Source organism: Drosophila obscura, unplaced genomic scaffold (genome assembly GCF_018151105.1).
Source record: "Drosophila obscura isolate BZ-5 IFL unplaced genomic scaffold, ASM1815110v1 contig_87, whole genome shotgun sequence".
In the NCBI taxonomy this organism is placed as follows: Eukaryota; Metazoa; Arthropoda; class Insecta; order Diptera; family Drosophilidae; genus Drosophila; species Drosophila obscura.
In genome coordinates this window covers 1203451-1227053 of record NW_024542880.1, presented here as the reverse complement: position 1 = coordinate 1227053, position 23603 = coordinate 1203451, and the positions used below count along the sequence as shown (strand labels likewise).

The 23603-nt window shown below is 39.4% G+C and overlaps 1 protein-coding gene across 18 annotated transcripts in view; it reads right to left on the bottom strand.

Annotated features, from left to right (window-relative positions):
• LOC111075401 (disintegrin and metalloproteinase domain-containing protein 11) overlaps window positions 1-21913 on the bottom strand; it is a 264670-nt gene extending 242757 nt beyond the window's left edge. For 3 of the 18 annotated variants that reach the window (XM_022368691.2, XM_022368693.2, XM_022368692.2), the window contains exons 1-2: window positions 21065-21913; window positions 14768-15577 (exon numbers count right to left, since the gene is read on the bottom strand). In XM_022368691.2, coding sequence (XP_022224383.1) covers window positions 14768-14837 — 70 coding nt within the window. In that variant the 5' untranslated portion in view covers window positions 14838-15577; window positions 21065-21913. The remainder of the gene's footprint in view (window positions 1-14767; window positions 15578-21064) is intronic. The other 15 variants (XM_022368689.2, XM_022368690.2, XM_022368688.2 and 12 more) reach the window with 11 other exon arrangements.
• Window positions 21914-23603: the final 1690 nt, after the last annotated feature.

The following is a 23603-nucleotide window of genomic DNA, read 5'->3' as shown; positions in this document are numbered from 1 at the left end:
TAAGCTATGTGAAAAACTGTACATCTGCAAAAGAAGCATGGAAAGTTCTAGCGGGTATCCATATGCCATTAGGCCATCCATATGTTCCTAAAAATGAGCGAAAATGAATCGATAATAAATCACGAAAATTAACTTAATTAACTTAACTTAACTTAATTAACAATTATCCGCTAACTATTTTGCTATTTTGATAGGTTAAGGTGATGGTATCAAGGGATATTTCGGGAGATATTGTACTGTAAAAGGAATTGTAATTATTGCAAAGAACACGGAAAGGTTTGTGCTGCTCGAAGTTAGATCTGCAGAAAGGTAAAAGGGTTGGTCTAGAAAGAACTGTAAAATGTATCTGTCCCAACAGGGTTTGGGAGTCCACAAGCTCGAGAATGAGCTTGTAAATGAATCAGACGCCATTGCAAATTCTGCGATGGTGTAAGGAGGGTAGGTCGAGTAGTTTTAGCCTGGATCGGTATGGAGGCAACCGTCTGCCAGAGTCCCAGTTCAGATTCCTAAGGGCAAAAATTAAAAATTGTTTTTGAACGGATTCAATTTGAATTTTTTGCTCTTTGTATTGAGGGCTCCATACACAAGAACAGTACTCCAATATCGGGCGTACCAACTCTTTTAACCAACGCTTAATGAACGCTAGAACTCCCTTAGCTTTGTTCACCGTTAAAGCACTATGGCTGTTACAGCATAGCTTATGATCAAACAGGACTCCTAGGTAATTTGATGTGGAAATTCGACCCAGAGCATAGTGTCCCAGAGAGTAGGAGACCAAATGTAGAGCACGGCGGTGAAACGTCATAAGTTTGCACTTAGAATAGTTCAAAAACAATAGGTTAGACGAACACCACTTGTTTAATTCATCAAGGTCAAGTTGAAGACGGATAAATTTTGACGTCATCAGCATACATTAATGCAACTGAGTGCAAAATAGCTTGAGGTAAGTCATTCACAAACAGATTAAATAGCAGCGGACCTAAATGACTTCCTTGAAGAACACCTGAGGTTACATTCAGGACATCCGACAAAACATTAGAGAACACCACACGCTGTGTGCGGTTTGACAGATACGACGATATCAAATTTACGAGATTTTGAGGAAAACCTAACAGAGAGAGGTTAAATCTGTAAAAATTACGTGAGTTTGCAAGCAGCTTTGAAAGCCTCGGTTGATTAGAGACGAGAACTTTATAAGGTTAGTCGATATTGATCGATGTCTAAAAAAATAATGTTGCGACGGGGATACTTAACTGCGACATGCGTGTTGCAATCGACGAGAAACAAGGTGCTCTATCAGTTTTTGAATAGCAGATAGTTTTGCAATAACGCGGTAGTTTTCAACGTTGTATCTAGACCCTTTTTTGTGAAGAGGAATAAGGTAGGATTTGTTCCAAATCACGGGGAGGCAAGAACGTTCAAGAGAAAAATTAGACAGGAAGGTCAAAGGTTCGCATAGGGCTCGAGTGCAATACTTTGAAATGCAGCTCGGAACTTTATCAGGTACTACAGAGAAACAGATGACAATCAGGGCGGTTTGGAGGATACATGAACGGAAACTTCAGGAACATAGGTGTTGAGAGCAGAGTTTAGCGTGTCATAAAACGAGTTGACTATTCCATTTATATCCGATAACGACTGAAGAAAAGACCAATCAATTTGCAAGAGATGTTAACTTAAATCGGTGAAATTCGTTTTACGAAAACACTTTATTCGATTAGTTGAAGGTATAATGGAATTAATATTCGAAAAATTGACAACTATAGACAAAGTTGGTTGGTGCGGATCTTCAAGAAAAGACATAGGACAACCTCTGACAACCGTTGCTCGAGAAGCATCGCTGACAAAAGTGAGATCTAACAGTCTACCTCTACTGTCGCCCATTACTATAATATGATTAGCACAACCTGAAGCAGTAACTACAGAATGAATGGCAGAAAGCTGGTTAATATAAACAACAGCATCAGATCTTGGAGGAATGTATGAACAGGTTAAAAAGATAAACGACGCTCCAATATGAATTTTAGCTGCTACAAATTCAATTTCATTGGTGTTGTTAAATGGAAACAGCTCGGACGCAAAATCATTTTTTACTGCAAAAAGAACCCCAACAGCAAACTATGGTCGATCCATTCTGTAGGTGGTAAACTTGTGGACGAAAATTTCATGATCGGAGTCGGTAGGTTTCAGTTATAGCTATAGCGTCGAATTCAAAAGAGGCGCTATCCGTATATATTTTGGTCAATTTACCCAAAAGACTGCGTACATTCTCATATTGGATGGTGAAATGGTTCCTCAGTTTTTTTAAATTTAGGGACAGTGACTCTAGGAATCTGGGAAGAACTTCTTGGGAGAAATTCATGCAAAATAGTGTGCTCAGGCCATGCGGACGGTTTCAGGGCTTTCGATAGAAGAGAATCGGGAAGAAAAATTTTGGAGGATGAAATATTACGCTTATGTTTAAAATTAAATTTATTTATGATAAAGTCATTCGGCGGTGAGTTGAGATAATGACTAAGATGAAGTTTCTGGGAGGAGGCGAGAGACAAAGATTGCCTCTTGAGGTACTACTGCTCTTAGTTGGAGTCCCGGGGCAAAAACGATGGCAGCAGCCGAGGCAATGGATGGAACAGGAACGGTGGCAGGAACAGTGAGGACAGTGAGTCCCGGGGCAGAAACGAAAGCAGTTTCAGTAGATACAGGTGGAACAGGAACGGTGGCAGGAACAGTGGGGACATCGGCAACATGCATACGCACACTGGAAGCACTAACAGCGGTGTCAGCAGTGATGGATACAGTGAGTGGCATAACATTGTTAGTCGGTGTGAGAATCGGATTTATTTCCGGCAAGGCATGACCACTCGGCGAAGCCAAGGATTCCGATGTATGTAGGTAAGTTCCGATTCCAATAGGTTGCAAGAAGTTGCTGTTATCGGTGTTAGGGATTTTCCGTCTAGGAGATTCACTCAGAAGCTTGAGGCCAAGAAATTGAGTTTCCAAGGTCAGGAACTTCTCGCTGAGAGCGACAAATTGCTTCCGGACATCCAGAAAGCCAGTACGAGTATGCGCAGAGAAAAGTAAACAACGAGCGTTCGGTTCGGGTGTTAGAAATTGGTCGTCGTCAAAACAAAAGACGAATAACGAAAACGGACAGAAGAAAACAAACGGGCCGAGTGGGATGATTTGCTGGTCGTGTGGTCGTCGCGGACACAAGGCGTCAAAGTGTAGAGCAAAGAATAATCAAGAAATCAAACCGAAAGGAAATAACGAAACCGAAAGAGAGAAATCGTCCCCTTTTTTGCGTGCGCGTCTATAACTCTCTTTCCGAAGAGTATGTGGTGTGTCGACAGTGGTGCCACGGCTCACTTGTGTTGTGAGCGATCTCGTTTTTATGAACTGAAAGAGCACAAAGAGCGAATTGCTTTAGCGCGAAATAACTACATATGTAGAAGCTGAACAACATAAAACTTGTCGACGTTTGTATGTGAAGGAATTGCAATGCAATTTTATGTCGGTGTCCAAGGCCATCGAAAATGGTTTCTTTGTTGAAATTACAAAGAAAGGAGCGCGTGTGAAAAACAATAAAGCCGTCGCCATAATTATTGCAAAAAAGCAGCACGATTTTTTCTTGTTTCAAAATCAAGAAAATAAATGCTTAAATGTACAAAGAAACCCAGTAAACGTGTGGCACGATCGTTTCGGACATTTAAACTATGGAAGCCTAAAAAAGATTATGTGTGAAAAAATGGTCAACGGTATTAAAACAAGTCTATTGAATGACATGAACGGCCAGGTGTGCGAAACCTGCGCAAAATGCAAAATTTGTGTAAAGCAATTCCCAAAAGCTAGTGCAAGCCGTGCAAACAAAAATCTTGTATTGGTGCATACTGACATTTGCGGACCAATGAATAAAAACTTCTTAGGCGGAGCTCGGTATTTCGTTACATTCATCGATGACAAATCGCGCTATGTGTATGTTGACTTTCTGAAGACAAGAGACGAAATCTTAGTCAAGTACAAACAATTTAAATCATTCGCGGAGTATCAATTGGGAACGAAGTTGGTACTCTTGAGAAGCGATAACGGTCGCGAATACTTGAGTGACGCGTTTGAGTCCTTTCTTGTTGACAACGGGGTGAAAAGACAATTAACGGTGCCTCATACCCTCAAATAGAATGGTGTCGCGGAACGAGCCAATCGCACATTGTTAGAAATGGCCCACAGCATGCTCTTTCATGCAGGATTGGACGAGCGATTCTGGGCAGAAGCAATCAAAACTGCTGCATATTTGCGTAACCGTGCAGAATCTTTAACTTTACCTGGCATGACACCGTGAGGATGAATCCTTAGTTGAAATGGACGATATGCGAAACACAGAAGAGCCAGAAGTTCAGAACGAGTTGACGATGACAGAGAGTCGGTCGTCGGACAGCCGTTATCAGAAGGAGCACGAAGAGGCCGCGGAAGACCAAAAAAGTTTAATATGGGTCGGCCTGGACGTCCAGCGAAGGAATCTCAAATGCTGAACACCATATCGGCTTAAGCTGTTGGTGTCCCTGCTAATGCAAATGAGGCATTGACGAGTAATCATGCAGCGGATTGGCGTGCTTTAATGAAAACGGAAATGAACAGTCTTCTCAAAAATAAGACTTGGTCTCTAGTCGATCTACCAAAGTGTGAAAAACCAATCGGATGTACATATGTGAGTGTACGCACTAAAGTGTGACAAGGATGGCAATGTCGAGCGCTTCAAAGCCCGACTTGTTGCCAAGGGTTGTGCTCAGCGAAATGGAGTAAACTTCACCGAGACTTTTTCACCAGTTGCCAGATACTCAACGATCAGGCTGGTCATGACATTGGCTGGATTGGAACACGGGTGGTATATGCACCAAATGGACGTTTCATCAGCGTATCTTAATAGCGAGTTACATGATGTCATCTACATGCGTCAGCCGGAGGGATTCATTGATTATCAATATCCTGAGCGTGTGCTAAAGTTGCACAAATCGTTGTATGGGCTGAAGCAGAGCGGCAGGGAATGGAACGAGAAACTCAATTCTACACTCATCAAGCTTGTGCCAGCGAGCCGTGTTTGTATTCTAGATAAGTTTCTACTAATATTTGTATTATTGTTGTATACGTAGATGATCTTCTAATAGCCATTTCCGACAGAGGATATCTCGAAAGCGTCAAGACTGCCATTGCTGACTAGTTCAAAGAGGTCGATGGCGACCAACTAAAGCATTTCCTAGGCATGGAAGTGGAGAGAGATGGCGAGACCGGAAGGTTGGTTGTGAGGGTTGGCCACAAGCAGTATATAGAGGGTCTACTCAGAGATTACTCTATGCAGTGCTGCAAGCCAAATGTTACACCACTAGAGGCAGGACATCAAGTAAAATGCGACAGTCCGAGCTGCGTGCTTGTGAATCAGGTGGCCTATCAATCATTGATTGGGTCTCTGATGTATCCGGCTATCACCACGCGTCCCGATATTTTCCATTCTGTGGCAAAATTGGCGCAACAGAATGCTGATCCCCACACTGAACATGAAGTCGCTGCCAAACGTGTGGTTCGATATCTAAGAGGCACGGCAGTTGCATTACTATCGTTCTGGTCGTGCAATACATTGCTATGTGGACGCCAATTGGGCCAGCGATAGCACGGACCGCAAATTATACAGCGGGCTTTCTTTGCTGCAGGAGCTGCATTTTCATTCGAATCCAAGAAGCAGAGTGTGGTTGCCCTTACCAGTACGTAGGCTGAATATATTGCACTGTCAATGGCGTCTAAAGAAGCGGCCTACATTATCAAGCTGGTTGACGAATTGGGTGTTGGCGTTAGAAAGCTCCGTCCAGTGAAGATCTTCAGCGATAATCAGAGCGCTCAACATCTTGTTAAGAATGCGACCTTCCATGCACGAAGAAAACACAAAGATATTAAATATCATTATGTTAGGGAAATGCTTAAGAAAAATGTAATTGAAATAGAATATGTTCTCACTGAAGAAGTGATATCTGATGTATTAGCTAAAAATTTGTCTAAAGTTAAGCATGAGAAATGTATTAAATTAATGGGATTATGCTGATTGTAATTTGAAATGATATTTGTAGTCAAACATAATCCGTTCAGAAGGAGTGTTGAATATGTAAACTTAAACAACGCACTGTGTCTTCTCTATTTATACCCGTACTCAAAAAAGAGTTAAGGGGTATATTAGATTTGTGGTAAAAGTGGATGTGTGTAACGCAGAGAAAGAAACGTTTCCGACCTCATAAAGTATATATATTCTTGATCAGCATCAATAGCCGAGTCGATATAGCCATGTCTGTCTGTCCGTCTGTCCGTCTGACCGTCTGTCCGTCTGTCCGTCTTGTTTGACGCCTGGATCTCAGAGACTATTAGAGCTAGGGCAACCAAATTTGGTTTCCAGACTCATGTGATATCACACTGCTACAAGTGTATTTCAAAATTTCGCCCCGCCCCCTTCCGCCCCCACAAAGGACGAAAATCTGTGGCAGCCACATTTTTAAAGATACGATAAAACTAAAAATTATCGTAGAGAATGCCTATATCTACCAGACTGCCGAATCTGAATCAGATCGGATCATATTTATAGCCAGAATGACGAAATTAATTTTCAGTTGCTTCCCCTGCCCACTCCTCCTGAAAACGACAACGCAACTCATTTTCCTTCTCGCTCGCACACTCTGCCGCGTTCAGTGCGCGAGCAACCCCTAGCGGAGGAGATGTAGAATCTAAATGGAACACGTACAATCTACATGTTAGATGTAGAATAGACATTGTATTTGTAGATGTAGATAGCAGATGTAGCAAAAAAATGTAAAATTTTTTCCAAAATTCTACAAAATCATAAGCTGTATATACTGACTGAGTACGGGTATAAGTAGAGTCGTGTCCCCAGAAACGACTCACACGTTCCTTCTCGTTTTCCTTTCTGTTATGCATTATCCAGCAATAAGTAAATATCTGTTCAGGTCAAATGTTGACCTTTAATTTTACACAAGTGCAGGTCCACACAAATTTGACATTTGTCGCTTCTACTTATTCATATTTCAATTAAACTAAAGTAGAAATACCTGATATATAGAATTTCATTCCTAACCCATACAAAAATCAGTAGTTTTTAGTCTTTTCAGACTAAGTTATGTTGTTATGTTGCTACAAGTTTTTAAACGTATGTGATAAATTTGGTTTTCTACTGCTTGTTACTGTTCTTTTTCATTCGAGTCAGAATCTCTTATGAGATTCCACACAGTCGCCCGATATATTCTGATTCCAAAAACCTTAATACCGTCGTTCTTTTAATGGTTGGTGAAATCTCCCTCCGTGTTCATCACTAATGTCCCCTAGGTTTGTCGGAAAAAAGTCTAAGTGGGAGTGCAGGAAATGGATTTTTAGTGCCATATTGGCTCAAATGTTTTCATAATTCTTTATTAGGTCTTGAACGATATTACGTAATCATCACTCTCGCTGTTACCAAGAAAATTTTTTGTAACCAGTCGAAATGAGTTCCATGCTGCTTTTTCATTCATAGATAACATATTTTCAAATCCATAATCTTTTAGTACGCCTTCTTTAACTTTTGCCAGCGACACACGAGGGAAAACAGTTTTTAGGTAACTGATCGATTCACCTTCCTTATCCAGTGCTTTAACCAAATTTTTCATTAGTCCCAGCTTAATGTGTAATGGTGGTATTTGTATTCTCCTGATTGGTCATTACTTGAATCCGTTGTTCCATGTGACGAAGACGACATCTCCTCTGTTTTGCATTTTAGTGGCGGTATTTCTTCTAAAGGAGGAGCAGGAAGCGTTAAGCATTGACCAGGTTGTTTCGGGTAACCCCATTTAGTGGATCACACGATTCCAGTTATTTTGAATGAACAAAACCGAGTCATACTTAGGACTCGGTAAAACCAAATTACAGGTCCTTTTTGTTTCCTGCAATCCCATTTTGTCAGTTGGACCAGCAACGTGCCGGACGGTATTTTTTCAGGTAAAATTAGTCTTGAATCGTTTTGGTCAAACGGCTGCAACTTGGCCGTTTATCCATCGATTCTTACAAACGATACCTTAAACGACGCCTAATTATTGCGTCTATCTAAAACTACAAATGCATGCCAAGAAATATTTTACTTTTCCTATGTTTTTATACCCGTACTCAAAAAAGAGTTAAGGAGTATATTCGATTTGTGGTAAAAGTGGATGTGTGTAACACAGAGAAGGAAACGTTTCCGACCCCATAATGTATATATATTCTTGATCAGCATCAATAGTCGAGTCGATAGAGCCATGTCCGTCTGACCGTCTGTCCGTCTGTCCGTCTTGTTTGACGCCTGGATCTCAGAGACTATTAGAGCTAGGGCAACCAAATTTGGTTTCCAGACTCATGTGATATCACACTGCTACAGTGTATTTCAAAATTTCAAAATTTCGGATTCCACATCTCCTCCGCTAGAGAGCGCTCGCGTACATAACGAGGCAGATTGTGCGAGCGAGAAAGAGAATGATTACCGGGTCTCTGGCTGAAGTAGGCGGGGGAACCAAAAAAAATTAAATTCATTCGGGCTACAATTATGTTTCGATCTGATTCAGATTCGGCAATCTGGTAGATATGGCCATTCTCTACAATACTACGTTTTTACTTTTCTGGTATCTTTAAAACTGTGCCTGCTACAGGTTTTCGTACTTTGTGGAGGTGGAAGGGGGCGAAATTTCGAAATACATTTGTAGCAGTGTGTTATTACATGAGTCTGGAAACCAAATTTGGTTTCTCTACCTGTTATAGTCTCTGAGATCTTGGCGCTAGGCGGACAGACGTACGGACGGACGGACGGACAGACGGACATGGCTATATCGACTCAGCTATTGATGCTGATCAAGAACATACTTTATGCGGTCGGAAACGTTTCCTTCTCTGCGTTGCACACATCCACAAATACAAATACCTCAAATAGAATATACCCCTTAGCTCTTTTTTGAGTACGGGTAAAAAATTGTTTTTGGACCGATTCGAGAATGGACTGTTGCTCCTTGTACTGTGGACTCCACACACAAGAACAATATTCCAGAAACGCACGAACCAAGGAAACGTACAGTGTTTTGGTGACATACGGGTCGTCAAATTCCTTGGACCAACGCTTTATAAACGCTAGAACACCCTTAGTTTGATTTAAAGCTACGGCTATATGGCTATTAAAACACAGTCTAAGATCGAAAAGAACTCCAAGGTCATTTGAGCTCGAAATTCATTCGAGAGCATGATTTCCTAGAGCGTACGAGACAAAATGTGGAGCGAGACGGTAAAAAGTCATATGTAGGTTTGCATTTAGAAAGGTTCAGAAAAAGGAGATTTTTTGAACACCAAATAAGCAAATCATTTAAGTCGAGTTGAAGGCGTTTGTGCAGGTACCAACCAGAGTAGGAGAGATAGATTTTAACATCGTCAGCGTACATTAGTGTAGAAGAGTATGTTATAACTTGAGGAAGGTCATTCACAAATAGATAAACAGAAGTGGACCTAAATGACTACCTTGTGGCACTCCTGATGTAACATTGACAACATTTGACAGCACATTACTAAACAAAACACGTTGATTCGACGTGATCCAGTTAAGAAGATTATTGGAGAAACCAATTAAAGAAAGCTTTTTAATGAGCAGAGAATGGTTCACGGAGTCAAACGCCTTGCTAAAATCCGTGAAAATTACGTATGTTTGCAGTGAGCTTTGAAATCCTCGGTTAATTGCAGAAGAGAACTCGATAAGGTTTGTCGATGTTAATCGATGTTTAAAAAAAACCGTGTTGCGATGGAGATATCAGACTACTGCATAGGTGTTGCAATTGCCTGGTAACAAGGAACTCAATCAGCTTCGGAATGGCGGAAAGCTTTGCAATACCTCGGTAGTTCTTAATGTGAGATCTTAAACCCTTTTTGTAAAGTGGAATGATGTAGGGGTCGTTCCAAATCACTGGTAGACAAGACCGTTCCAATGATAGGTTGAAAAGATATGTCAAGGGTTTGCATAAGGACTGCGCACAGTGTTTTAAAATACAACTTAGTACCTTGTCTGGACCCGCAGAGAATGAAATGTCAATCGTTGACAAACCTTCTTGAACCTCACTTTCCTCAAAAAAAGGCAGAAAGGCATGAGGTAAATGGTAGGGATACGGAGTGGATGCGTGATAGATATGTGACGAGTACGTTGATTGGAAGAAGGTGGAAAATAAATTTTCAATACCAGCAGCAGAAGATTCTGATTGGTTTTGATAATAAAGGGATGGAGGAAATGCATTGGACTTACATTTAGATTTAACGATCGAATATAATTTTTTTGGATCACTAAGTACATTTTTACTACACCGAGAAAAGTATTGATTATAAAACAGACTATTAACAGTAAGGAATTGATAACGAACAGAGGAATATTGGGCCAAGACCGACATAAGCCCAGTATTCTGATACTTTTTATAGAGCCTCGGTTTTCTATTTTTTAAATAAAACAAATTCTTGGAGAACTTGGAAAACCTCCCTGTTTTGACGAAACAGATTTGATAACAGGAACATATATATTTAGGGCGTCGTTAATAGTATCATAGAACGAATTGACTGTTTCGTCAATGTTCTGTAACGCGTTGAGAAAAGACCAGTTAACGTGCGAGAGGTGAAGACATAGCTCAGATAAATTTTTTTTTCCGAAAACCGTTTATGCGGCTGGGTGCCACGGGATTGGCAGCATAACTGGATCGGACACACTCAATGAATATAGCTAATGTTGGATGGTAGGGGTCTTCAGGAAGTGATACTGGGCTTAATCTGGAGACCGTAGCTATATCAGCATCACAAACAAACATAAGGTCTAGGAGTCTGTCCCCACTATTTCTTATTGAATTGATTTGGACAAGGGAGACATCGGTAAGCCCGTCGATAAAATCGTTGTGGTGATTTGGTAGCAACAGGTTAGACTCATCAATAGGCAGCCAAGATGTGGTAAGTTAAAATCACCCATGACAATCATATGATCGTTGCAACCTTAAGACCTTAAGAAGAAGCCTCTGATTTGGGAGGAATGTAGGAGCAAGTCTAACAGATCGGTACCGATCCAACACAAACTTTGACAAACAATGAATTCAATGATATTGTTTAATGGGATCAACTCAGATGAGAAATCTGTTTTAACAGCAATCAGAACCCCACCAGCAAAAGATGGACGGTCCATTCTATAAGTGATAAACTTAGGAACGAAAATTTCATGATCATAGACGGAAGAGTTAAGCCAGGTTTCAGTTAAAGCGACAGCGTTAAAGTCAAAAGAGGCACTATTCGTATGTATTTGACACAATTTGCCTAAAAAACTGCGTACGTTCTAGTAATGAGTGATAAAAAGGTTATTTAGTTTATTGAACTACCTGGGACAGTAATATTGGGACTCTGGATAGAGTCTTTATGTAGGAATTCATGCATAATTGTATGCTCAGGCCAAATAGACGGATCAAGTGATCTAGATAGTAAAGAATCAGGAAGAATCTTAAAGGAGGAAATATTGTGCTTATGTCTAAAAATGAATTTGGTCACAATTATGTCATTAAGCGAGACGTTAAGTCTAGAGCAAAGATGTTGTTTAACATCCTCTAGCATCGGTAGCAACGGAAGGAACTGGAACGGTTACAGGAACAGTCGGGACATCATCAGCAGCAAGCACGGCACCACTGGGAGCACTCACAGCGGTTGCGACAGTGATTTAACTGCATCATTGATATCCGGAGCGACAGACGGCGGAGTGACTAACGGCGGGGCATGACCGCTCGAGTAGCAAAGAATTCCGATGTATGTAGATGAGAAGCAGGCGTTCCAACTCCAATGGGTTGCAGGAGGTTGTTGATATCGGTATGTGGGATTTTCCGTCTAGGAGATTCACTCAAGGGTTTGAGACCAAGGAATTGGGTTTCCAGGGCCAGGAACTTCTCGTTGAGAGCGATAAATTGCTTCCGGACATCCTGAAAACCAGTACGAGTCTGTCTCATAAAAGTGCGCATTTCGGCCTCAATCTCCCGGCAGGCCAAACATTGAGATGAGATCGTGTAGCCGTCCAAAATTACCACCACCAGCACCTTTTATATGGGCGACATTGTCGCATAGCCAGAAGCTGAGGAATGAATCGCCGACTATGTTGCCACCATTTCTTTCCACTGCAGACAACAGCCATTTTTGACAGCAGTTGAATCACTGTGCTCGAAGAAAATCGCAAAGTGGGGGCGTAAGCGAAATAAGAGAGCAGACAGCAGAGCGAGCGACGATCAGCAGCAGCGGCAGACGATCCAGCGAAGTGACGAAAACAAACGGTGAAGCTCACGAAAGCAGAGGCACCATGAGAGCAATTCAAGAAGATGCAGATGCAGAGATAGTGAGAGCAAGAGAGCTTGCACTATGCTCTCCAGAGCGTGTGTTCATAAGCGATGCTACGGATAAGGCGCACGAACGGTGAGCACAGAGAGCAATGATCCAAAGCGGATTGGATAAAAGCACTAACAATTTGCTTGCGCAAGTCTGTTTCACGTTCGGAATATAATGTTATTATTAACTCAATTTTAACTAGCGAAACACAGATAACACTAGTCAACACGACATTTAGGCTGTGGCCGAAAACAACTTTTTCTTATAGATTTCGGGGTTTACATTTTTTTTAGCTAATTATGGTTTTTTTATGGTTTAGTTTTTTTTTAAGAATTTTTAAAATCTATTATTTTTTAATGTTTTTTTTCAGAGGTAGTGCTTTTATTTTTCACATAACTTAAGTATCTTATATCTGGTTGCATAGACCTTTGCAGTTCTGAAAAGCTGTCAAATGCAGCTATAAATCAGACGCAAACGCTTTGTATCTGCAGCTTGACGCCTGGAAGATATTAAGCTTTCAAATTCCTTATTTTTTTGCGGTATTTTTTTCCCGAAATTTTGACTTTAAAACCTCGGGAAAAGTCGAAAAAAAAATATTTCTTGGCATGCATTTTTATACCCGTACTCAAAAAAGAGTTAAGGGGTATATTAGATTTGTGGTAAAAGTGGATGTGTGTAACGCAGAGAAGGAAACGGTTCCGACCCCATAAAGTATATATATTCTTGATCAGCAGCAATAGCCGACTCGATATAGCCATGTCTGTCTGTCCGTCTGTCTGTCTGTCCGTCTTGTTGAGCGCCTAGATCTCAGAGACTATAAGAGCTAGGGCAACTAAACTTTCCAGGCTGATGTGATATGAAACTGCTACAAGTGTATTTCAAAATTTCACCCCACCCCACACAAAGGACGAAAATCTGTGGCAGGCACATTTTTAAGGATACGATAAAACTAAAAACGCAGTATCGTAGAGAATGCCCATATCTACCAGATTGCCGAACCTGAATTAGATCGGATCATAATTATAGCCAGAATGAAGAAATAAATTTTCTGTTGGTTCTTCCGCCCCCTCCTGCCAGAGACCCGCGACCTATCTCTTTCTCGCTCGCACACTCTGCCGCGTTCAGTGCGCGAGCAAGCTCTAGCGGAGGAGATGTAGAATCTAAATGGAACATGTACAAACTACTTGTTAGATGTAGAATATACATTGTAGATGTAGATATCAGATGTAGCAAAAAAATGTAAAATATACATTTTTTTTTAAATTCTAAAATTCTAAAAAATCATATGCTCAAAAATGTATATACTGACTGAGTTCGGGTATAAGTAGAGTCGCGTCCCCAGAAGCGACTCGCACGTTCCTTCTCGTTTAGCTTATGATTTATGTAGAATTAAAAAAAAATTTACATTTTACATTTTTAGCTACATCTGTTATCTAGATCTGCTATGTATATTCCACATCTAACATGTAGATTCTACATGTACCATTTAGATTCTTCATCTTCTACGCTAGCGGGCACTTGCGCACTGAATGAGGCAGAGTGTGCGAGCGAGAAATACACTAGTAGCAGTGTCACGTGAGTCTTGAAACCAAATTTGGTTGCTCCAGTTCTTATAGTCTCTGAGATCTAGGCGCTCATCGAGATGGACAGACGGACGGACGGACAGACAGACGGACATGGCTATATGGACTCGGCTATTGATGCTGATCAAGAATATATCTACTTTATGGGGTCGGAAACGTTTCCTTCTCTGCGTTGCACACATCCACTTTTACCAAAAATCGAATATACCCCTTAACTCCTTTTTGACTACGGGCATAAAAATCTATCATAAAATGACGAAAAATTAAATGAAATAGTTCAAACACACATTTTTCCAACAATTTTGAGAATTTTTGATTAACTTTTAATTTTCGAGGAACCTATTTATAGAAAAGTTAAAACTTTTGTATAGAAATACTCTGGCTATCATTTAAAAAAAGCCTCATGCACTTTGGTGCACGCGTTGCGAAGAAATGAAATGAAATAAGCGTTCAAACACACACTTTTGGAACAAATTTAAGATTTTTGTTATTTATTTTTAATTCATGAAGATTTATAGAAAAGTAAAAATTTATTTGTGCAAACCATGCCACATTCTCTGGCTACACACAGATTTTTTTATACAACTTTATAGTATAGATTGATATTTTATTTTATTTATTGATATTTAAATATTGCTATCAACTCATTCGAAATCTTCTAAGCTGGTGATGGCTGAAAACAGGACTGAGCTGATTTGAATCTACGCTGCGCGAGTGTGCGCGAGACCTAACGGGGAAAAAATCGAAAAAAAAAAGTTGGAGCTACTTACCGCCAGCGGATGTGGCCAAGGCGCACAGCTGGGCAATGATAATGATCAAATAGGTGATGGCAATCCACATTATGCAGCTTCAATGATGTGTTTTAATTATTAGGCGTCGACGTCAACGTCTGTGTTAGCGTCAATGCTAAGTCTTGGTTGTCCTCTCCTCGTTTTGTTTAAGGGTTTTCTACCTTTTTTTTCTCGTTCTCACGGATATTTACCAAAAGGTAGTCGCTCGCATCCAAACTTTAATTGGCACATTTGAGACAATCAAAAAGTAATTATGCGTCTCAATATCTCAAGTATGATTTTGTTGCTGTAGTTGCACTTTATTTTAGATATCAATCTATTTCTGCTATTGGCACATTGGTGACACTCAACTCTACTTTTTTTGTAGGTCAGGTTGTGTGGCAGTGGATGGCTGTGATGATGAGCTTATCTGCGTTTGTAGCAGAGACTGTGTCTAGGCTTTTGTATGCATAAGGGTACAGCTGAAATTGTAGCTTCATTGCGCTGAGCAAGGCACTCTTTAGTTTCCTCACCTTAGTTATTGCATTTACGCACTTACTGATTCACTCATTCAATCAAGCTCTTGGCTCCCTATTCAGCTTTGTTATCTGTACAGTAAATAAAACACACATAATCGCCACCTAAAATAATATCCAACCCGTTAAATCACAGTGATAGTTTTATCACCTTTGGTTATACAAATTGATAACGCTCAAATTGGGAACGTTTACCCGACATATGTAAGTGTTTGAGTCAAGTTGGATCGAAATCTGTATCTGGATCTGGTGTTTTCAATTTCATAGAAACGACCTGAAAAAAAATATGTCAGATTAGCAAGTTTCGGAATGAAGAAGAAAATATTGCGACTAATTATACAATTTCAATTACAGAAATTGGTCGATAGAAGTTAGATAACATTTTCTTATACACAGTTTTTGATAAAGATCAATTTCTATAGCCATTTTTGTTTAAATGGAATGAACGTAGCACTTACGAAAGAACTTGCAAAGCTTTACAGCTCCAGTAACACATTAATGTTTATATAATCCTATATAAATATAGTGCGTTGGAAGAGAAAAAGTGATGCGGCGCTAGACAGCTGTTCAGATGGAACTCTGTACACCTACAGTATGCAGCGTCTCTGATGACAACGCTGACAATGTCAATTTGCACTAATTAAGCATGGACAGGCAACATGCGGAGGCAGCGAAATTGTCAACAGAGATCAAATTAATAAACTCAACCGATTATACAATTAATATTCATTTGTGGGGCTTACAATGGAATGGATTGGCCGATGACTGGCTGTACGTGCAGCTCTAGGGGGACTATAAAGCATTTGCTTCTACCATGTACTCGTGCAATACATGGGTATACTTTATTTAAATAACTGTATGTAACATTTACTCTATGTAATATATATATTTCTTAGAAGCCTATATTAAATTTTGGCCTGCCATTTAATCGTGACGAAGATATTTGATCACCCGAAGTAAGTTTTTTCTGATTTATACGCGCATTAATCCGAAGACAGACCCTTCAGCACAGTTTTAGACAGATAACTTCAAGCCTGGGGGACTTGTTTCTACAAGTAAACATATATACATATGTACATATTGACAGAGGTTCGAAAACTCAGTCAGACAGACAGACCGACCTACAATTATAGGCAAATAAACGTACATATCTCATCGACATGGCTAAGATTATAAATATGTATGTATATATGTAAATGGTCGGAGGTGCTTCCTATAGTGTACTTCAAACATCTGGAACAAATAAACAAATCTCTCTAAGTTCCTCCCCACCATCACCATTATTGTTTACCATTTTATACCCATGAATCAAGTGGTTTCAAGAAATTTATTTAAATGTTATTTATTAATGTTAAGAAAACTAATTTCAAATTTACTAAGTCGGTAAACAATATGCCCTATAATATTCAGCTGGAGATATCAAGAAGTTCCGAACCCTTCTATCTCGCTAGCTAGTCCATTTCAAAAAGTAACCGGCTCGAAGTTGTTATAGGGTCGCCCAAGCACACTTCAATAATTTTTTTTTTTTATACCCGTACTCAAAAAGATTTAAGGGGTATATTAGATTTTTTGTAAAAGTGGATGTGTGCAACGCAGAGAAGGAAACGTTTCCGACCCCATAAAGTATATATTTATTTTTTATCAGCATCAATAGCCGAGTCGATAAAGCCATGTCCGTCTGTCTGTCCGTCTTGATGAGCGCCTAGATCTCAGAGACTATAAAAGGTAGAGCAGCTAAATTTTGTTTCCAGACTCATGTGATATCCCACTGCTACAAGTGTATTTCAAAATTTCGCCCCGCCCCCTTCCGCCCACACAAACGACGAAAATCTGTTTCAGGCACATTTTTAAGGATACGATAAAACTAAAAACGCAGTATCGTAGAGAATTACCATATCTACCAGATTGCCGAACCTGAATTAGATCGGATCATAATTATAGCCAGAATGAAGAAATTAATTTTCTGTTGGTTCTTCCGCCCCCTCCTGCAAGAGACCCGCGACCTATCTCTTTCTCACTCGCACACTCTGCCGCGTTCAGTGCGCGAGCGCACGCTTGCGGAGAAGATGTAGAATATAAATTGTACAATTATAATCTACATGTTAGATGTATAATATACATTGAAGATGTAGATAACAGATGTAGCAAAAAAATCTAAAATGTAATATATTTAAAAATTCTATATAAATCATAAGCTCACAAATGTATGTACTGACTGAGTACGGGTATAAAAGTGGATTCGCGTCCCCAGGAGCAACTCACACGTTCCTTCTCGTTTTTTGCGTTTCAATAGCATTTTGTTAGCTCTATGCTAAGTGCAAATCATGGGGTCCATTAAGTTTTAGTTTTAATAATAATTGCAAAAAACATGCGGTCGCGAACGTACGAAAAATATATGTAAGTCAACGTTCACTTAATCTAGTAAAATGCTAAAAATCTTCAAATTGGAATGGAATATTCTAAAGCGAATTTAAAGAGAATTAATGTAGCTTTCTATAAAGTATATCCACGAAAAAGTATCTCCATTTTTTTTTTTTAATTGAATTAAGAACAGGTCCTGAACGTACGATTTTTTCATATGTATTTTTATTTTTATCACCTCACGTTTTCCTTAAAAACGACTTATTACTCCATTTTATGTATGTAATAACATTTCTAACAAGAATATAAAGTTTTCATTCTGTCAGCTGCTTTTTTGGGAAATTCTTTTAACTTCTGTGGATCGCTTTTAATTTTATTGATATATCTGTTTTGTTTTTCAGTGCTTTTGCCATCTGCGAAGATTTATTTGATTGTTAAACAATTAAAAGTAAAATAACAAAAAACGAGAAGGAACGTGTGAGTGTGAGTCGCTTCTGGGGACGCGACTCTACTTTTATACCCGTACTATGTAGGATTTAACGCTACATCTGTTCTCTACATCTACATCTGCAATGTAAATTATACATCTAACATGTAGATTATACATGTACTATTAAGATTCTGCGGGGCACTCGCGCACTGAACGAGGCAGAGTGTGCGAGAGAGAAAGAGAATGAGTAGCTTGGACTCTTGCTGGATGAGGCGGGGGAAGCAACTGAAATTAATTTCTTCAATCTGGCTATAATTATGATCCAATCTGATTCAGATTCGGCAATCTGGTAGATATGGTCATTCTCTACGATACTGGTTAATAATTAAGCCCACAAAAAATAGTTAAAGCACGAAATTTGTACACCTAGCGCCAAAAAACAGCCGCTCCCGGATATTTCATGCATTTGTGACTTCTCTAGCCGGTGGTTTTGGCAAATGTTATCCTATTCCTTTAATTATACCCGTACTCAAAAAAGAGTTAAGGGGTATATTAGATTTGTGGTAAAAGTGGATGTGTGTAACGCAGAGAAGGAAAATTTTCCGACCCCATAAAGTATATATATTCTTGATCAGCATCAATAGCCGAGTCGATATAGCCATGTCTGTCTGTCCGTCCGTCCGTCCGTCCGTCCGTCTGTCCGTCTGTCCGTCTCGATGAGCGCCTGGATCTCAGAGACTATAAGAGCTAGAGAAACCAAATTTGGTTTCCAGACTTATGTGATATCACACTGCTACAAGTGTATTTCAGAATTTCGCCCCGCCCTCTTCCGCCCACACAAAGAACGAAAATCTGTGGCAGGCACAATTTTAAAGATACGATAAAACTAAAAACGCAGTATCGTTGAGAATGCCCATATCTACCAGATTGCCAAATCTGAACTAGATCGGATCATAATTATAGCCAGAATGAAGAAATTAATTTTCTGTTCCTTCCCCTGCCCACTCCTCCTGAAAACGACAACGCAACTCATTTTCCTTCTCGCTCGCACACTCTGCCGCGTTCAGTGCGCGAGCAACCCCTAGCGGAGGAGATGTAGAATCTAAATGGTACATGTAGAATATACATGTTAGATGTATAATATAAATAGTATATGTAGATGTAGATAACAGATGTAGCAAAAAAATGTAAAATTTCTTTTTTTTTTTAAGTTCTAAATAATTATATGCTTAAAAATGTATATGCTGACTGAGTACGGGTATAAGTAGAGTCGCGTCCCCAGAAGCGACTCACACGTTCCTTCTCGTTTTTATTTCTTTTTGTTGCTAAATCATTTTAAAACGAAAGTCTATACTAAGTTTATTATTTCATGGTCATATACTTAAAAAAATGATTTTTAGTATCACATGTTTGTAACGCTTTTGCAACGACCCGGCGAAAGAAAAAAATTCAAAAATTAAATATTAACCAATTGAGTTGAAATTTTTGGAGAAGAGTTATATTATCATATTTTAAATCATAAAAAGAATCAGTCCGATCAGAGCGATATAAGGTATAGCTTCCATACAAACATTGCCAAAATATCGTATTTTTTTAACTTTGACCTCAAGTCTGCACCTCTAAACGTATTCCAATCGGGCTTAAACTTTTTATTTTATTGTTTCATAACAAAAGGAACATTTTAAGACCCTGAGACCTTTTAAATTCAGAAATTTCGAAAATAAGCGCCGCCCTAATGTACATATGTAAAAATTATACATGCATATAAATTAAACCCCATTAAAGCAAATAAGCACATATTAATATTACTAATTTTGTTTTTGCCAACATAGGAAATAAGAAATGTGCAAAAGGACTAATACAGAAGTGTCTATAAACTTTCTGTCCAGAAAAAAACCTATCTGAATAGAACCATTAGTCAAGAATAACTCATTTAAATATTGTAAACTTCTATCAGATTTAATTCCTTGCTATATCTCTACAATGTAGATTCTACATACATAAATACATTTGTACATATGTATAAATTACCGGCCTGGCGCTAGGTGGTGTATGGGACTAGGCTCAAACAGGGCTCGAAAAGAGAGCAAAGACGGGAGCTTCACTGGTTAAAGAGAAAAGAGGGATGAACGTGTACATGAGCATATTCTGCGCTCTTGACGGCGCAGTTTAAAAAAATGAAGCTGGTGCCACAGCGATAACCAAAGCGTAAGTGGTTGCATGGACTGATTGCGCCGACGTCAACGCTGACGCATGCTCAGACTCATGAAACTTGTGGAAAAGTGACTAAAGCGGTGAAAAAAAAAGTAGAGCTCGATACTCGAAGACAATCGATCCGAGAGAATTAATACATTCGAATCTCTGTCGGGGAACCTCGTCCAGTATATGTACATACATACATACACATACATGGAAAATCCAAATTCGTTAAAGAATCTATTCCTGTGTATCGAACTTGTCCCGTGGTCATGCGCAGCCTGCCGCGCCTCGTTCTGTCGTTGCGGGTCACCCATAAGTTGACAACACTGTAATGGTGAAATTAGTATGTCCTGGCGCTCACATATATCTATGTAACGACTATGTATGCTCTACCATGTACATACACTCATATGTACGCATGCTTATGGATGAAAGGAAAACTGCATATATATATATATATTTACGTATATTTAAATGGATGCAGTAATGGCTATTTATGTTTATTTCTCCTATGTTGCGATTAAATTCACATACGAATAAATTTTCTATAAATTTTGCAATTTAAATTTAAATATGTTTTTGATACCTAAAAATATGCATTTCTATTTTTTGACCTTAGACATAAGATACAAACGACATTTGTATGTGTTCGGAATTTATGTAGATACATACATACATTCGAATTTTATCAAAATAATTTATTTTATTTATACGTTGAGAGTTGGTGGGTTGGTGTGGTAGTGAGTGTGTTTGTATAGCTATTTTACTTACATTTGCATAGGCAGCTTAGGTTCCTCAATTCTGTCAATATTTATTCCGAATTAGATTTTAATTGATAATGAATTATTCTAATATACTATTTGCAAAATTTTGCTGAACTGCTTCATGAACACACTCTGTTTCTTAGTTGGGCAAACAGTAAAAAAATATTCAAAAAATTCTCCAAAATATATTTTTCGCTCTTGATTACTTTACTTTTTGATTATTATTCTCATCTCTTCTATTTATTCTTTGTATTGAATAAAAAGTTTCATAGCCGATTGCTGGTCGATTGGTGAGTCGGTTGATCGAATTTTTGATGCGAATTTATTAAGGCGAGGAAAGACTTATACACCGTATTTCATTTCACATAATGGCTTCCAGCTATCCGTTAGCAGAGCAGCATTTACGTAAACAATGCGTTTTTTTGCGTTGTCGTAAAGTTTAGTTTGGTGCGGGAGCATTACACTCTGTTTTTTTTTTTGCTTTGACTAAAAATTCGGTTTAAATTTTTTTCAGCGGCTTGAGTTTAGGCATTTCTTGATTTATACTTCCAACTGTATTTTTTTACCCCTCTTATGGTTGCTTTTTCCGTCGGTCGTCCCCGGTCTCGTTACCACGTTCCGTGATGGCAAACAACGTTCTTAAGCTCTCTCATACGTCTGACGACTTGCGATTGTTAACGACAGTCGCTATCCTAGCTGCAGGACGCAGACGCAGAAAGAGAGAAAAAACGATGCTGGCATCGCTGTTACTATTGCTCTTCAGTTTTTTCGGAGAGTCTGAGACCGACACAGCCCTCAAAAATTCGCTCTTAATATTCTCTCACTCAACACACACCGCGCACATTGAAAAGCAGACACATTTCCTTGCCACACCGTCAGCGCTTCGCATTTTAAATTCAGTTTTCTATGCTATATACAGATTCCAGCGAGTCTGAAAAAAATATGAATAAAAAAGGTCTAGTTTTTATCGGAATAATTACATTTAGAATGTATAAATGATGCATGTATGAATGCGCTCGGCTCTGCTACTTCGAGCTGTGTTGCCTTTTTCAGTAAAGGGTATTATGATCTCGACCAGAAATTTGAGACGAAGAGATGAAATCAATTCCGTCTGCATATACTCGTATTACCACACATACATATATGTGCATATATGTGTGTGACCTCGCCTCTGAGTAAAATGTGTGCTATCGACCAAACTCACCTTTCGTGAAAACTGAGTTTAAAGTTTTGCATTAAAGCAGTAGTTTTAGTAAACAATTTTATGTTGAAGAACCCTCCATTAGGTGTTCACGATATTCGTGGTTATATAATCGTCTGAGTATCGCTGTATTGTAACTATTATGAAAAATTTACTTTGCAAAAGGCTAAGGAGGATACTTCAAGCGACTGTCAAAGGACCTAAACTAAAATTCTGTGATCACGTTCCAAAATGATAACAATAAAATACGAAATCCCACCCTGGGGGGGGATGCGACCTCGGATCCAAATGTCTCGTAGTCCATAGTTACATTTTTACCTCCTCCAACACTCATTACACAAATTGTGTAAAATAAGAATGACCATATCTATCAGATTGTCAAATCTGGATCAGATCGGATTACATATTAGAAACCATTTTTCCGCTTCGTAAAAACAAACTTTTTTTGATAGATTTGGGGCTTTAAAAATACCTAATGGCAATTTTTACACTGCAACAAGTGTATTTACAAATTTTCGCCCCGCCCCCACAAAGGACGAAAATCTATGGAATCCACACAGGACAGGGCAGAGTGTGTACCAGCGAGAAAGAGAATGAGTAGCGTGGTCTCGTGCTGGATGAAGCAACTGAAAATTCGATCTGATCCAGATTCGGCAATCTTGTATATATGGTCATTGTCTACGATACTGCTTTTCTAGTTTTCTTGTATCTCTATTGTGGATGCCACATATTTTCCTTTGTGTTGTAATGTCCTATCTCAGGCTGAGGTATGCTTCAGTCTGTCCAGGGTCCTGAATTACAAGTTATTTATCATTCGCTGGACTTTATTTGGGGAAACCAGGAACTTTGCCAGCAACTAAAAATGGGTTAGCGAAATCACAACACTCTTGGTTACTTGACTTTTAACAGATATCTTTACTCTTCCGTATTATTATTCTACCCCGTTATGTTATCTATTATGTTATTTTTATTTGTTCTTTATTTGGTTTGACTTGCGTGTTTGTTATTTTCCTGACTGCTACGGCTGGTGGACTCTCTCCCTACGATGGCTGGTGGACTGCCTCCTACGATGGCTGGTGGACTGCCTGCCTGCGATGGCAGATTGACTGCCTCCTACGATGGCTGGTGGACTTCCTGCCTGCGATGGCTGATTGACTGCCTCCTACGATGACTGGTGGACTGCAGAAGGTTACCTAATAATTAGCCCTGCAGTCAGTGTCCAATATTCCCGGTAAGGAAAGTCGGAGATGTGAGGGGTTTGCCCGGTAACCGAAGGTTACCTAAGCAATCGCCTCCTAACAAGTGTCCAATGTCCCAGGTAAGGTGATCGGTGTGCACCGGTACC